This window comes from Nothobranchius furzeri, chromosome 3, assembly GCF_043380555.1.
Source record: "Nothobranchius furzeri strain GRZ-AD chromosome 3, NfurGRZ-RIMD1, whole genome shotgun sequence".
Lineage (NCBI taxonomy): Eukaryota > Metazoa > Chordata > Actinopteri > Cyprinodontiformes > Nothobranchiidae > Nothobranchius > Nothobranchius furzeri.
The window spans coordinates 81,906,214-81,923,478 of NC_091743.1; the positions used below are offsets into that span (position 1 = coordinate 81,906,214).

A 17,265-nucleotide genomic window follows, 5' to 3' on the forward strand; every position below is an offset into this window, starting at 1 on the left:
TCTGATCCCCCCTAACACCCTCTGATTCTCCCTGCAGTGAATATCTACCTGCATGTTTTTGCAGGCTGAGGTCAGAGGTCACATGCCTAAAGAGGGGGGCCGGCTGTTCCAGGGTGTAATAACAGTTATTACATGCTAGAGGCACAGCTGCTGTGATGGACGCTGCTGAACTTCTGCTGAAACCCAAAGAAAAATGTCCAACATCACCGTAGGGCTAAAACGCAACAGAAGCAGAAGTGGATCTAAAAACAGTTAACATAAACCAGATGCAGGAAGGTTTTGGATGCAGGTTTCCGTGGTAACCACTAACTTCCATCACTGAATGAAATCACTTTTTATCTCATTTCAGAAATTTTACAATTTGATTGTTGAGAATTTTTATTTTTCCTTCATCAGACTGGCTACACGCGCTCGTGCTAACGCTAGCAGATCTCATAGGATGTTTCTAATGATGCACCTTAACCCCATAAGGATTAGGGGTCGTTCACTCATTTCAGGCTTCATTTTCCCTGAAACTCCCTGAAGATCTGTTTTATTCATTGAATTCATCTTTTCTGCAAGTCAAACAGCTGATTGTGGATAATTAATCTGAAACCAGGCTGCCCGAGGATGGGTAGTCAGGTCGAAACATGCTAATTACTGTTGGGTGTGTTTGGGAACATTTAAAGGCTTCTAGGGTTCAGGTTCACCACAGACCGACCTGAGTGGATTGAATCAGTAAACAAATAAACAAAAAAAAACCAGACAAAACACAACTGGATCTATGAATCTGAGATGGAGAGGAGCTGCAGCCCTGCCCAAGCTGTGGCAGAGCTGATTTTCCCAGAGCTAGATTTAAAAGTCTGCTCCTCCTGGAGCTGCACATCTTTAATGTGTCTGAATTTCTGGGTCCAGTTCACCGCAGCAGGCTGCTAAAGTGGGTCACAGCCTGGAAGAAGAGCCGAGAGGTCCCACAGCTCGTCCTGAGCAGAAGTCCTGATTCAGGACAATGATCCACATCTGGTTTTCTGAGGCCTGCAGAGGGCGCTGCAGCCGCATGACCGGATCCTTTTAATTTCAGCTTTTATTTGTCCCAATAAAGTGATGATTTACTGTTTAATGGACACCAATGTGAAAGTGAGGTGATATTTAAATGAATCTGTGGATTGTAAGTAAATTATTGCTGCTGTGTTCGTGTTGACAGCAGTTTATTACACTCAGGTTATAATTACTTTAACGAGCCTGTAAGTCTCCCACTTCAGCCCATTGATTACTGGCTTTTATTCTGAGGAAGTAAAAAAAAAAGTTTATCACAGCTCTCTGCTGCGTGTTATGAGGACCCCATAAACCAGCGTCCTGACAGAACGTCCCTGCATGGCTCAGACATTTCAGCTCCACTCAGAAATATCTCAGGCTTCAGTTCAGCTCAGCTGCATCTTCGGAGGACAAACAAACGGATGTTAGATGTTCTGATCTGCATGTTTACAGAAGAAAATATCCCCAACCAAGGTAAAAGCTCAGGACACTCATGAATCTGCTCCTCCCAACACAACTAAAACCATGAAAGATGATTTTTGTGTGAAAGCATAACAATCAGATAGCCCCATCTCCCTCAGGTCTGGGGAAACTTTCTGACTTGAATATGTAAAAATACAAACAGCTTTGTTATTGTTATTATTATTGCCTGTACTATATAAAGTCTGATGTTGGTTACCAGTGGTTGTAATAAAGCCAAGCCAGTCGGCTAATCCCCCCCCCCCCCCCCCAAACAAACTTCTTTGCAGACGACTCTGTTGTTTAAATTGGTGATGTACTATTTAACAGCAGGAAAAGAAGCTGTAAACATTTCAGATTAAAAGCTCTGTAATTTGGCCTTGTGCTTTTATTTTGGCTGAGCCATGACCCCCTGTTGTAAGGATTTAACAACATTAAACACATTATTATTGTTGTATTAGATTTAAAGTGACAGTGTGTATTTTCCCTGGTGATAGGGGGCAGTACATACCTAAATCATTGCAAGCAAGCATTATTTTTGTGTTCAAGTTAGACTTTGCCAACGGACGGCCATTAGGGTCAAAAATCCCTGAGAGTGCAACCTCCAGCTACACAACAATCACATCAGACTCCCTTTTATCACTGGCAACGAGTGAAGAGGTAAATGTGTAAGACATTTATTACTGGTAAAAAGTTTGGAAACATTTGTTACAAATCTACGGTGCCCGTCTGGTGACACTGAGGAAAAAATATAACTCGTGGCCACAAGATAATTAATGCGAGGTGGCCACCACTTGTTAATGCAGTCCCACAAGATATTAATGCATGGCCACGAGATCCCCCCCCCCCCCCCCCCCCCCCCCCCCCCCAATTGTCACCAGACGGGCACCATAAAAATTAGTAAATATGTGTTTTGTCCTCACGGGCTTCCGTAGAAGGAAACATGGCATTCAATATGGCGTGGCCCAGAGACTTACACCCGTTGACCATGTATTTTAGAACAGATTTTTATGGTTATATTTTATGAAACATCCAATATTTTTCTACAATTGGACATCTTTTTAACTCATTTACAGCATTTCTGTGGATATTTCCAGAGATTAATGCAAAAACTACACATCATCACTTTAATTCTGGTTGGCCGTGAGCGACACGCAGCAGAGAGCATCATGGGAGTTCATGGTAAAGACTTGATAAACACTACGTAAAGAGTCAGAGCTGTTGTTAGATCGTTATTCCAACCAAGAACCAAAGAACAGATGAGTCTGAGCTGCAAAACCCTTCTGCCTCAGGTGGTTCAAAGATCTGCTCGTCCCATTCCAGAACACCAAACGGTGGAGGTCTTCTGCAGCGTGATGATCGATCCCGACCCCGCTGGCTGCCACAAGACACTTTAGAAATCCAATCCGGCCTTCTGGCTCAGTGGAGCAGGGCCTCCTCACCAGCTGATCAATTCAACCTCTTCAGATCATTAGGAAATCCATTTGCTGCCCTGAACATTTGCTGATCCACGCTTTGGGACCAGAGAGAAGCAGCTCAGGTTCTGCTCTAGGTTTCTGGACTCAAAGTGAAATCAGAGGAAATCTAAAACTCTGATTCTGATCTTCAGACTCAAACAAAACCATGATCATTCCACCCCATGCCGGGTTCTCTCTGTGTTTTGCAGTATGTTGGTTTTATCGCCACCTGGTGGCTTAACATCATTAGGTTACCCATCGTTGGAACGTTGGATGTATCTGAAGTAAGGTTACCAGTAAAAAACACAGATTTATTTCTGTTTTGTTTTCTGGTCCATAATTTGGGACCGTGTCGGCCATTTTGTGCGTAAAAGTTCTAAATGATTCAAATGAAAAAAAGCTTCATTAATCTCCTCCAGAGTCCTCGTGTCTGGGTCGATCTGTGGGCAGGAAGGATCTTCTAGGTTGCAGTAGGACTGAAGAAGTCTTTGAGGATACTGGTGTTGAATCAGTGTCCTGTGAAAAGGTTGAACAGGTTGTCCATCAAGTTCCTTGTGTTCTAAGGCATTGTCCAATGTCCAACCAGCTCTAGAGGCTCCAGAGCTGTCCCCAGTCCCCAGACCACAACCAGCCTTCTTTCTGAGCTTCTTACAACCCACTGGCTCTGATGCTGCTGCTGCCCCAGACCAGACTTAGAGGACCAACCAAGACTAAATCTAACATGTATAAAATCAGGAGGACGGGGGCGTGGAGGTATTCTACTCAGTCGTGTTTTTGCATTCATCTAAAATAACACACAGCGACAATGATCCAGATTTCGATTTTGTCGTCTCTCTACAAATTCATCATTTCAGGATTACATGGAGGAACGTCGCATCGGACGCTGTGTTGGGAAAGGTTTAGGGGAGTCAGAGTCACACTCATGGTGGTGATCGAGGAGTTGGATGTGGTGGAGGTGTTTGAGGTAATGCTGGAGCGGGTGGGTGGGTGGGGTGGGGGTGCTGGTGATGGAGGGAAAGGAGGTGGAGGTAGTAGAGCCATTCCAGGGGGTCTCCCCTCCACTACAGCCCAACATGTGGTCATTCCTACAGCTGTTCTTGTTTAGGTTTGGTTGTGACGGGGTGGTGGTGTGTGTGTGTGTGTGTGTGTGTGTGTGTGTGTGTGTGTGTGTGTGTGTGGGTGGGTGGGGGTTATTTGGCTCGACAGCCATTCTCAGGACGATTATCGCCGCTTGTTGCAGCAATTGATAATCTCTCAGGTAAGCAGCTCCTATTAGAAGAAGCTGTCCTCCCCTCTCTCCCCCACTACTACCCCCCCCCCCCCCGCCATCCCTCTATAATGGATGGCCTCAGCACTCGCCTTGCATGCAGGAAAGGTTTAATTAAATCACAGTCCAATCATAATCCATGTTGTTAATTAAACTGGATAATTTATAAGTACAAAAGAGGGTATTTATTAGCTGCTGGTGGCAGCGGCGAAACGTGCATGCTCCTCGTGCACGGACAGAGCGCTCACACAGTCACTGCCTTCCAACCTTTTACTATTGATGCCCCCCATGATTGATAATGAGCCAGAGAGCGCTGTACTATTTGTCTAATGGCGGTGCAATTAAATGGTCCTGTAAATGAGCCGTGCCTCGTTTCATCCTAATCTATGGAAGTTTGATTGAATTTGTCAGCACTAATTGAAAAATACTGCTATTTAATGTCTGCATCACAGTCACAGATCAGGCTGCTTTAATGAGATCCTGTCCCAGTGACCCTGAGGAGGAGGAGAAGGAGGAGGAGGGGCAAGAGGCGCTATCCATGCATGTCCTTGACTCTGCCCAGGACAGAAGGGGGTTTGATGGGGGGTCAGGGGTCAGTGGCGTCTCTCTGCCGCTGGCACCGATGAGCTTTTTATGAATTGATGAGGAGGTCGTTACAGAACTCATCAGAGGGAGTTCGGTGTCAACAGAGGAGCAAACATAGAGATTTAGAGTCCAGGGATGAGAGGAGAGGTAACGTAAGAGACCCATCAGCCCTGCCAGAATCACCGCAACAGGAGAAACCAAAACAACAGGATACACAAATAAAAACAACAGCAGTTTCCATCCATCCATTGTCTGAACCCGCTTGTCCATGTAGGGTCGGGGGGGGGGCTGGTGCCTATCTCCAGCGGTCAACGGGCAATCAGGCGGGGTACACCCTGGACAGAGAGCCAGTCCATCACAGGGCAACACAGAGACACACAGGACAAACAATCATGCACACACACACACACACACACACACACACACACACACACACACACACACACACACACACACACACACACACACACACACACACACACACACACACACACACACACTCACACCTAAGGGCAATTCAGACAGACTAATCAACCTAACAGTCATGTTTTTGGACTGTGGGAGGAAGCCGGAGTACCATGCACAGGGAGAACATGCAAACTCCATGCAGAAAGATTCCAGGCCGGGAAGCAAACCCAGGACCTTCTTGCTGCAGGGCAACAGCTCTAACCACTGCGCCACTGTGCAGCCACAACAGTTTATTAGGTTTTATTTGTTTCTTGTGCGTTTTCTTTTGGAGTTGAAAAACAGGAAATCAATTCATCAACATTTAAATTAACTTTCTTCCGAGGAAACAATTTATATTGGTTTAAAGGTGCAGGAAGTAAGGATGGCATCTTGTGGTCAAATCTGGGTACTGCAGCCCGTGGTTCAAAACAACCAGGTCTTCTCTGAGCTAATAGCTTTTGATATTTTCAGAGTGGACAATTTGCTTCCAATTCATTGTTAGCATTACTAGATCAACATTAGCCTCCAGACTTCTTTACCTGATATTTAGCTGATTATTAGTTAAAAAAAAAACAAAGATGCTGTGTCTTGTTAGGAGTGTAAGAAATCACTTGTGGGTCACTCCCGTTACTGGCTACATTTTGTTGGTGCTGTTGTCGAATTACGGATGCTGCAAAGCAGTGTTTGCTGGTGCAGACTTTGCAGCCCTGCAGGCTAAAATGTGATTGGCTATGGAACCAGGAAGTTTGGAGGTGGGACAGATTGTAAACAAAGACTATGACCCAGCCCTAATACTCGCATTTCCACCAATGTGCCCTTTGATTGCGTGTTCCCAACCAGGGGTGCAAGTCAATTCAATTCAGTTTATTTATAAAGCGCCAAATCACGACAAGAGTCATCTCAAGGCACTTCACAAAGTAAGCATTCCTATACAGGTCGGTTCATTAAGCCAATCAGTAAAGTTTCCTATACAAGGAACCCAGCAGGTTGCATTGAGTCACTGACTAGTGTCAGAGTCCTTATAGCAATCCTCATACTAAGCAAGCATTTAAGCATTTAGCGACTGTGGAGAGGAAAACTCCCTTTTAATGGGAAGAAACCTCCAGAGGATCCTGGCTCAGCATAACACCATTGTAGCTTCTTCTGGGAGAAAAACACATAGAGAGAAAATAAAGTTAACAGCTGAAATAGCAGAAATAATGCAATTAGAGAGAAGTGGTAGAAGAAAGCAGTAGAGTGTGAAAAGTGGTCAGTGTATCCTCCAGTAGTCTAAGCCTATAGCAGCATAACTACAGAGATAACGCTGGATAACTCTGGAGGCATGTTGGAGGCAGGGTAAGGGAGAAATTTAAGGTTTTCACCTGCAAGGCTATAAATGACCTGTAGCAACTGAAGGTCATGCCCCATGCCCTCATGGTTCTGTCCTTAAAAGGTACCAGTTGGTGGATGAGCTTTTCTTTTCCTGGCACTTTTTGTGGAACAGTCTCACTGAAGCAGACTCTCTCTATGGAGGTTTGTAAAGCCCTCCCTCCATGAGCCACTTTACTGGTTTAGTTGGTGTTTTTACTCGGTATAGTTACTTTAGATCTTAACTATAAGAACTCCTCAGCTTTTTGTCAAAAATTAATTTACAAATAAAGTTATCTATTAATATTACATTTAATCCGACATGTATGGTTTATGTTTGTCCTCCCATGGGGAGGAAAATAAGACCTTATGCAGCTGGGATTCAATCCTCTAACCCTCTTGCTTCTAAGCAACAGCTCCACCACGCAGCTGCATCAGAAAAAATTAGATCAAAATAATAAACTTAACATGAAGTATAAGAGTTTTTGCATAAGATTTTAAGATGAAAATCACTATTTTCTGGACTGCTGATTCATGGTCCTCAAGGGCCTCTGTCTAGCGTGTTTCAGTCGTTTCCCTGCTCCAACACACCTGAGTCATTGTTTGAATCACTGATTCAGAAGAAGCCTTTTAATCACCTGCGGAATAAAAACAGGTGTGCTGGAGCAGAGAAACATCCTAAACATGCTAGATAGGGAGCCTAAGCCCAACAACTTCCGGACCACGGGTCCCCGGAAGAACGAAAAAATTAATGCAAGTCAACGTGGCTAAAACACTATTTTCTAATTCTGCTTATGTGCCATGGATTTCACTTATGATGTCCGTGAATTTTTAAGATGCATTCTGATGCCAAGAACACACTTATTTGGGGGGAACGTTATTTGAGGGATTTTGTTAAAATAAGTCCAGGACTACAAATGCGCAAATACGCAGTGACGTCATCTAAGCAGACACGGAGAAAATCAGAGGAAAAATGGCTGTAAGTTCAGCGAACTTGAAATTCTTCCTTCAGGAGGAAACAACCACTATAAAACTAACCATTCGGTAAGTAGCAGCTACGCTAGGGGAGAGGAGATTCTGTGGTGACATCATATATGCAACGTGCCGATGTCTTGTTTGTAGTTGTGTTAATTGCGAAGTTTTATAATCTGATAAATCTCAAAGTATGTGACAGGCGTGGTCGAAACACCTATCAATAGTTTTCACCCAAAGCATCAAAAAGTGACGATGGGTGACGAAGCATTTGTTTCCGACGCGTTGGGTGCCCCAGCGTGTGCCAGAGCATTGCTTTCCGACGCCTGTGGTAAAACGGAGATTTTAGCGAACAGTGACCTGTACCCTCTTGCAACTTAACTTTCCTCTCACCCCCATCCTAACCTTAACCCACTTACACATGCAAAAATGTAATAGATTTCATTTTGTAAATGTAAATCTTCTTCATACTCCAGGGGTACCACAGGGTTCAGTGCTTGGACCAACTATTTTTACTATATACGCTTCCAGTTGGTAAAATCATTAGACAGCATGGGATAAACTTCCACTGTTATGCTGACGATACTCATTTATATCTAGCCATTAACTTTGATGAACCTAATCAGTTAGTTAGATTACAGGCTTGTCTTGAAGACATAAAAAATTGGATGACTCTAAACTTTTTGCTTTTAAATCAAGACAAGACGGAAATTCTCATTTTTGAACCAGAAACCCAGAAAAGGAAATTGCTTAGTCAAACACCTGACCTGAATGGCAATAAATTAGTCTCCAAGAACAAAGTAAGGAATCTTGGTGTTATCTTTGACCAGGACATGTCATTCAAATCCCACGTTAAACAGGTTTGTAGGATTTCCTTTTTCCACCTTCGGAATACTGCTAAGATTAGAAGCATCCTTTACAGGAGTGATGCTGAAAAACTAGTTCATGCATTTATTACATCAAGACTGGATTAATGTAATTCATTACTCTCAGGAAGTCCACAGAATGTAGTTAAAAGTCTTCAGCTTGTCCAAAATGCTGCAGCTAGAGTTCTGATGAGAATTAAAAAGAGAGATCATATCTCGCCTGTCTTAGTTTCCCTACATTGGCTGCCTGTTAAATTCAGAATATCCTACTTCTCACATACCTGATCCTTCACAGACCTGATCCTCCATAGACCTGATCCTCTGTAGACCTGATCCTCCATAGACCTGATCCTTCACAGATCTGATGCCTTCAGACTAAGGTTTCATGAGGTATCTGTGTTACATCACAACCTCTCCACCAATCACAGCCGGGGGGAGGCGACGTCCCTCCGGGGAAGACAGCGCAAGTAAACGGAGGAGAGCGGGATTTAAATCCAAACTGTTTACCGACACAAAGTGGGCAGCACCCACACACACACACGCACACACACTCACACACACACAGGGAGACGGCTCAGAGCAGGACTGGAGATCCGGTGTCCCAACAACCCTTCAGTTGTGACTGAACGAAGTGGATCAGCGTGGGACGTGTCCTCTCCAAAGTGCGCGTGGAGCATCACGGAGCAACGGGGAGGCTCGCGACCATTCAGGTTCATTTCTTTATTTTTGTAGAATCCGCTGGTCTTTGGTGGACTCTGAGTGGAATGTTAGACCCTGGTCCTGTTTCCAGTCCTCTGAGCTCCGGGTGACTCCCGGGACTCTCCAAACCTCCAGCGGGACTCCGTTCCTTCTTCTGGTCTTCTCAACCCTCGCGCCTCCTCCCGGTCTCTCCAGACCTGCAGCCGGTCTTATGAGCGCAGCCTTCGGTCCGTCCTTCATGGTGATGCAGCGGCCGCTCGGAACCAGCACCGCCTTCAGCATCGACTCCCTGATCGGACCACCACAGCCCAGTCCGGGACACTTCGTCTACACCGGGTACCCCATGTTCATGCCGTACCGATCCGTGGTGCTCCAGCCTCCCCCTCCGCACCCCCCGGGGCTGCAGCAGGCACTCCCGGCCGGACACCCCACACACCCGCAGATCCAGAGCCTGCAGAGCGGGTTCTGTTCCGGTCTGACCCAGAGCCTGACCCAGGGCATGGCGCTCACCTCCACCCTTATGGCCTCGCTACCTGGCGGGTTCTCTGGATCCCAGCAGCACCAAGACGCAGTCCGGAAGTTCGGTTCTCAGGCGCTTCATGCGGTCTTCGATAAAAGTCAGGACCGGTTCGAAGCAGAAGACGGAAAAAACTTCCTACCGGGAAAAGAGTCCACGCTTCCGGCCTTCCACGACACGGACACACCTGTCCAAACGTCCACAGGTAGGCGGGCTAACGATACCGGGTCCAGAACCAACAGGACTTCGACTCCTGTGGTTCGGGACAGAACCGAAGTCCAGTACGGATCTGAATGAGTTTCATGTGGAGGCCAGAAAATAATTAAGATTATTAATTTAATTCAAAATTGTTTTACAAATTAAATCTTCGCACGGTGATGTCACATGTTATTATTATTATTATTATTATTATTATTATTATTATTAATAATAAAATAATAATAGTAAGAATAAAATAATAATAACAACAACAGTAATAGGTTACGTTTAGTGTCTTTTAATTAACGAACACCAGTTCCGTTGGATCACTTTATGTAATAAAATAATTTTGTGGAATTTGTTTAAATTAAACATCCACACACACGCGCTCTCACACGCACGCGCGCGCGCACACACACACACACACACACACACACACAGAGGAAAAGGCAGAGACATTCAGTGTAAATATGAACTCCCCGCTGAGCGGGTTGTGGTCCGTTCTGGTTTAGAACCGGATCAGAACCTGATGTTAACAAAACGTTTTTATTTTGTAACTTAAAATTTTAGATTTATTTACACACAAACAGAAAAAGTTAAAACGAAAAGTTCTCATCTGGCTAACTTGTGTGTATGCGCGTTCGCGTGTTTCTGTGTGTGTGTGTGTGTGTTCAGGCCGAGCTCCCGGTAAGGACTCCCCCCGGGAGGAGGACGGAGGCCGGAGGGACGAGACCTACCTGGACAGTGACCTGGACTACAGTTCTGACGACAACCTGACGTCCGCGTGCCACAAGGAGGACGGGGACGTCGGCGGCGCGCTGGAGGACGGGCCGCTCGTGCACGGCTCCTCCGGGGGCGGCGGGTCAGCGGCGGGCCGCGGTCAGTTGAGCGGCGGAGGGAAGAACCGGCGGCGGCGGACCGCGTTCACCAGCGAGCAGCTGCTGGAGCTGGAGAAGGAGTTCCACTGTAAGAAGTACCTGTCCCTCACCGAGAGGTCCCAGATCGCGCACGCGCTCAAACTCAGCGAGGTGCAGGTCAAGATCTGGTTCCAGAACCGGCGCGCCAAGTGGAAACGGGTCAAGGCCGGTAACGTCAACAACAAGTCCGGGGAACCGAGCCGGAATCCCAAAATAGTGGTTCCGATTCCGGTGCACGTGAGCCGCTTCGCGATCCGGAGTCAGCACCAGCAGATGGAGCAGGCCCGGCCCTAGGCCCGGTCCAGTTCGGGTCTCAGGGAGACCGCCTCTAGGTTCTAGCTTCATTCCTAAGGTAGTGGACGACATGAAGCCTCTGAAACGGAACCAGAACCTACGGACAGGAACCACTAATCGAACCGGACCGATTTAAACTGATCCGAAGTCCAGAAACGAACCGAACCGTTCTGTTTATTTACAAGTTTTAACTTTTATTGTGCGGGTTTTAAACCACCATCCTGGAGGAGTTGTAAACCCCGAACCGGACCAGAACTCATGTGTTTGTTGTTTGGACTCAATCAGCTGATTATTTATAAACTTCTGAGCTGATTAAAGACGTCATCTGATCTCTGGTTGTGGGTCTGAATCCGGACCGGAACCGAAACGGTTCCGTTTAATTTCTGTCCTTTTAAAGGCCTCAAGCTTTAGAATTATTAAGTTTGTTCAATAATAATCATAATTTACGCTTCAGACGGAGTTTTATTCTGAGTAAATTTAGCTTCAAACAACAATAATAAAATAAAAAACAAACAGAATTTTCACCTTTTCATTAGTTTAAAGGTTTGAAACGGATACTTGGGCTAATTTAGAAAAAAAAAAAGACCGGAACCGTTTCAGATCAACAGATAAACATTTAAAAATTAAAGTTTAGCAATTCTTTTCACATTTAATTCTTCAGATCTTAATAAATGTATTTTTCTTTAAATAAAAAACATTTTCCTAATAAAATCTGAGAATAACACAAGTTCTCGCGGGTTCCAGAATCTTTTATTTTTGTATGCAGTTCTGAAATGAAATGCGCGCTCCCAAGAGAAAAGAACATAAGGTGCGCGCGCGTTAGCGTCTCCTCTCCTGAATTTAATGGAGATAAATCAAAGTGATAAAACTTACCCGGACTCTGTGACGTCAGCGCATCTGTCGCTCTTATGATCTTTGGTTAAAATTTTTTTTTTCCAGAAAACCATGCGCGTGAGCGGCGGATATTTCCGAAAGAGCCAGCTGTGTTCTTCCGGTCCCGCGCATCTTCAACGGTCCAGAAGCATTCTGGGTTAAACAAACCCGGTTCCAGCCTCTGGTCGGTGACAGAGGAGCCGGAACCGTCCGGAAACTCTGGTTCCGGTTGACACGCGCCGATTATCTGTGCGTAATAACGTGGGGCCCGTGGTGCCACCGGTCTCATCCAAACCCTCCAAATGTACAGTTTACGTATTAAAGCTGAACCAGTCAAACTGCAACCGGACTAATTAGAATTTTATTTCCCTTTTAACTTAAACCCAAAATGACCCTCGGACCGAACATTTTGAGCCGGAAATAAGAAAAAAAAAACGTTTTCAGTGCAGAACGATACAATATCACAACTTCATAACTGTTTAATATTTATTAATAATAAAAAGGATTATAATAATTAGTTCATATAGTCTGAGTGACAGCAGCAACTTCCACATAATGTCAGGTTGAGATGAACCTAGTCCAGGGTGGTGGGGGTATGATGATGATGATGATGATAATAATAATAATAATAATAATAATAATAATAATAGTAATAAAGCTGCTGACGAATCAGACATTTTTAAGTAAATTATTTATAATAAAACATGTTTTCCTCTCCACCCGTGTCACACACACCCCTGAATTTCACAACCTAGCTAATAGATGAACAATATAATAATAATAATAAATAAAAAATCTTGAGTGATTATTTTTGTCAAAAGCCCCAACAGCTGATCATCCAACATCCAACAGATAGTAAGGAAAAAAAGTCACCCCTCCCAACTTAAACCTAACATCTGATTGGTTTAAGGTATCTTTATTTATTAGAAGGAATGTTAATAAATATATAATAAAGTTCAGATTAAAAGAGCACAAAACACAAATTTAGGTCCAGCTTTTTCATGTCGGTTCAGCTCAACCCTCATTAACAAAATTCTATTAAAATACTACCAGATTTTAATAAATCAATTACAAGAAATATGTGTATATAATAAAATATAATAATAACATATTTCCAGATTTAAGATATAAATGACCACACTATCAAATGATCTGAATAATATTAAGGATTTATGAGCATAAATGTTCAGGTAATCAGGACTTATTGCATAAATTATCAGAATTTCATCAGTTTTAAATAAAAACGGGAACAAAATAGCGAGAATGACAAGATAAAACAGGAATTTAACATTCTACAAAAAAAACCATTTCTTCACTCAGAGCTTATATTAATTCTTCTTTGTCTTTATTGAAAATGACACATTACAGCAGACAACTCTGCTTCTGTACAGCAAACATATTAACAACAAGTATAATATTAATAATAACTATAGTAATAATTAAAACAACAACACGTTTGGATGATAAATCAGGACAACAGTAAAACTGGATGGATTTCTATAAATAACATGGAGGTAATGGAGGTGAGGTAAGAGTATGAAGCTGGACCGTGTGTGTGCGCGCGCACGTGTGTGTGTGTGAACAGGTGGTAATCATCAGGCAGCAGCATCTGGTTCATCTGAGCCATTAAAACCCGAACCACTGCTGCTGCAGCAGAGGCGGTTCAAACACAAACCAGGTTTTACTGAAACGCCAGGAGGAAGCTAAAGCTCGCTAGATGTCTAAAGTAAGCTAATGCCTGCTAAACACCAGCAAGAGGCTAATGTTTAATAAACACCAGCAGGAAGCTAGCATTCGCAAAAAACCAGGAGGAAGCTAATGTTCGCTAAACACCAGCAGGAAGCGAGTGTTTGCTAAATGCCAGCAGGAAGCTAATGCTCGCTAGATGTTACAAGGAAGGTAACTCTTGCTAGGCTTCAGAAGGAAGCTAGCATGCAATATATATTAGAAGGAAGTTAATGCTTGCTAAACACTGAAGGAAGCAAACACTCACTACACTTCAGAAGGAAGCCGACACTCGCTAAACACCAGGAGGATGCTAATGCTCGCTCAATTCAAGGAGAAAGCGAATGCTTGCTACACTTCAGAAGGAAGCCAACAATTGCTAGAAGTTAGAATGAAGGTAAACGCTAGCTAGGCATTAGAAGAAAGCTGAATAACTCAATAAATTACCAAAACGTCCCATAAGATTTTCCACGTTAAATGATGTGAAGTATTTAATTGTTCTCTCTGAAGGAAAATTTGCACTTTAATGACTGCAAATATCAACTGTCTCCATCAAAACTTTTCACTGCTAGCTAGCTAGCTATGGAAATAACACAGCAGTTTCAAGGGTGAAATTTTAAGCTTTAGTTTGGTTTCAAAAGAAATGAAAACAAATAAGCAACCAGAACCCAGAAAAGTTAAAAAGGTACGTAGGCTAAAATGCTGCTTTTTCCTTTTTCCGTAAGCTGAGTCCAGCTAACCGCCAATCCAAAAGCAGATGTTGGAAACAGGTTCTGCTCCCATAAATTATAATAAAAATGCAAAGAGTTTTTTACTCTAAGATTATTGGTTTTCTAGAAGCTTCAGATTAAAACATGCTAATTTAACACAGTTAGAAACAAAGTTGCTGTGTGGTCTGAATGATCATTATTACGTCTCATTACTGGTAGAATTTTAAATAAATAAACTTTAAATTCCAAAGTTACTACAAAGTTTTTAAACGAGTTTAGAGGGAAAGCTGTAGCCACAAGGAGATAAATCTGATTTCCACTGAATCAGGAAAGACCAGCTCCATTAGCTTCACAGCATTACTCCTAAAAATTAAACATTGGTTCTGGTTAGGAGTTCCGGTTCTGAGGGACTGTGAGAAAAAATTGAGAAAAATAAAAGAAACTTTAAGGTTTAGAACTTCTTCTGCTTCTACTGTAAAAGATCTAATGTCTGGACGGAAAACGAGTCTTAACGTTGGGTTGAAGAATAACAAAAAGCTACAGAATAAATACAAATGAGATGAGATTGCAGAAATACAGGAAGTACTAACCCAAGGTACTGGAAGAGGACGGGGTTTTATTTAAAAAAAACATTTTATAGAAGAGAAGAAGCCCTTCTTAGAGATTTACAGTGACTCTGATTGGACTGGAAAATATGAACTGATGTTAGAACACCTGAAGAAGAAAACCAGTTCCCTTATTTCTACACTGAGATGGTTTACCTCAGCACTAAGTCCAACTATGTCAGTCTGGTTCCATTTAACCATAAAGAGCCCCTGGATCCAGATGGGCCATGGTAGACAGTCTCTGGTCCCTAAAGGCTCTGTACATTTTATGACTTTGTACAATGAGGGATCACCACTGGTCCAGCAACACATCCAGGTAAATATATACACCTGTAGAAAAACACCAAGCACACCTAAAAACTGATCTCTGTCCTCTAAAAACATCAACTGAATTCCAAAACAAGGTCACAGAGATTACCGGGGAAAACCAAGGGGCAGGTTAGGAAAGGTGAGACAATGCAGGTGAGAGTCCCAGAGGAAAGGGTATTGAACCGGACGATGATGGCATTAGGACGTTTGTGTGGCGAAATGTTTTTCTGGGTTCCAAAGAAGATTGGAAGGGAACAGGACGTGGATTTAGATAGGTTGAAGAGGTACTGGCCTTCCATTTTAAATCTGAATGTGTCTAATAAATACTGTTTAGTGTAGACAACAATTCCCAGCAGACTTTGCTGAAGACTCTCCCAATTGAAGCATCACCAGCTCTCCGACTTCCTCCAATAGGGTGGCTATCAGAACATGTAGGCGAGGCTATCAGCAATGTGGTGACTCCAAAATCGATCTCCAAACTGACTTGTTTACTGGTGAATTAGTCCTGGTCAAGTAGTGTCCTGGTCACATGAGTGCAGAACTCCCGGTGCTGCTGCAGCTGTTATTGCGGTTGATGTTGCGGCGCGAGAGGTTAGGTGTGGCAGTAAGTGGGTAGCGATCGTCGGGGCATCCGTACTGAGCCAGGACATCCATGCACTCCTGACTATTGGCCAACCGTGCATAAGCCATAGCGCTGTTCCCATGGGCATCCCTCGCCATCAAGTCCAAGCCATACTGAGGAGACATGGAGACATGTTTCAGGTCCCACATTCAGGTTTGACACTGGCTGTTCTTCACCTGAACAGGTAAGCTTACCCAGACAAGCAGTTGCACCATGACAACACTGCCCTTGTGACTGGCCAGGTGCAACGCGTTGCAGCCCTCTCCATAAGTCTCATTGACTTGCTGCCGAGAGCCGTGGGCCAGCAGCAGGATGACGGAGCGGAGGTCTTCGTCGGCCATCGCTCTCAGCAGCTGCTGGCCTAAAGAGAAGTCGGAACATGACGGCGGTGCCAGAAAAAGACGCTGCTCATACTTGGCTCGGATCCAGCGCTCTCGTTCCTCCCTGAAAGACAGAACCCAGGGACAAGCATTCTCAGCATACGGTGACATCATCAAATTTCTGTGCACAGTTGCTTCAGAACGAGACGGTTCAAATTCTGGCAGAGGCTTTTCTGTAGAGTTAGCATGGTCTCCCCAAGAATTTAAGGGTTTTCTACCACAGACTAACATCAAGCATGTTAGGTTGACTGCAAATGCTGCCTCACTTTCCAGAAATTTACAATTCACACTTTATCATGCACCTAAGTATGTGTAATAGTACAATTTTCCCAACTTAGGTCTTACGTTCTATTGGGTTGAGATCTGGTGTGCTGAATAACAATGTTGGTTGCTTTTGACGAGTTTTAGTTGAGCCTTCTTTCTCTCTTTACTCTCTGGTCACCACAGCAAATTACACACAGCAGACACTAAAGATAGGCCGATAAATTGAGCCAATATTTACAATATGTAGCACATTTTTTACTATTGGAATCTGTCAATTTATCTCTTTAGTAAAATTGATTAAAAAAATCTGTGGGCAGCCTGCCACCAGATTTTATTTACATGTTTATTTACCTTCCTGGAAAACATCTGATGAATGTGACAATGAGTACTCCCCTAGTGATAGGGGCAGTACATACCTAAATCATTGCAAGCAAGCGGTATTTTTGTGTTCGGCACAATCCCAATACTTGCTCTGCATCCTGCTGCCTTCGGCAAAGTGCACTTGGAGGAAGTGTGCAGTAAGGCTTCGAGTGCGTGGTACACAAGTGTTAAAATAATAGCCAAACTGGGATAGGGAGCATTACGTCATGGACCGCAACGCATGCCAGGATGCTGTTCGCTGTGGTACTTTTTTAAAAGAACCTTTATTAACAACTTTCAAACAAACAAATATTTGAAATATATTTACTTTCATTGCTGCTTTGTCTAAAACATTCAGAGCATCAATTACTCATCTTA

At 43.7% G+C, this 17,265-nt stretch overlaps 2 protein-coding genes across 7 annotated transcripts in view; one reads left to right on the top strand and one right to left on the bottom strand.

Annotated features, from left to right (window-relative positions):
• The first annotated feature begins 8,922 nt into the window (after nt 1-8,922).
• On the top strand, nt 8,923-11,189 carry gbx2 (gastrulation brain homeobox 2). Its single transcript, XM_015957885.3, has 2 exons — nt 8,923-9,835; nt 10,504-11,189. Exons 1-2 carry the CDS (start codon nt 9,325-9,327, stop codon nt 11,037-11,039), a joined length of 1,047 nt encoding a protein of 348 aa, XP_015813371.3. The 5' UTR covers nt 8,923-9,324; the 3' UTR covers nt 11,040-11,189.
• A 2,046-nt stretch (nt 11,190-13,235) lies between these two features.
• agap1 (ArfGAP with GTPase domain, ankyrin repeat and PH domain 1) overlaps nt 13,236-17,265 on the bottom strand; it is a 70,757-nt gene continuing 66,727 nt past the window's right edge. For all 6 annotated transcript variants that reach the window (XM_054735398.2, XM_070549624.1, XM_015957890.3 and 3 more), the window contains 2 exons: nt 16,078-16,327; nt 13,236-15,996 (listed from right to left, as the gene is read on the bottom strand). In XM_054735398.2, coding sequence (XP_054591373.1) covers nt 15,787-15,996; nt 16,078-16,327 — 460 coding nt within the window. In that variant the 3' untranslated portion in view covers nt 13,236-15,786. The remainder of the gene's footprint in view (nt 15,997-16,077; nt 16,328-17,265) is intronic.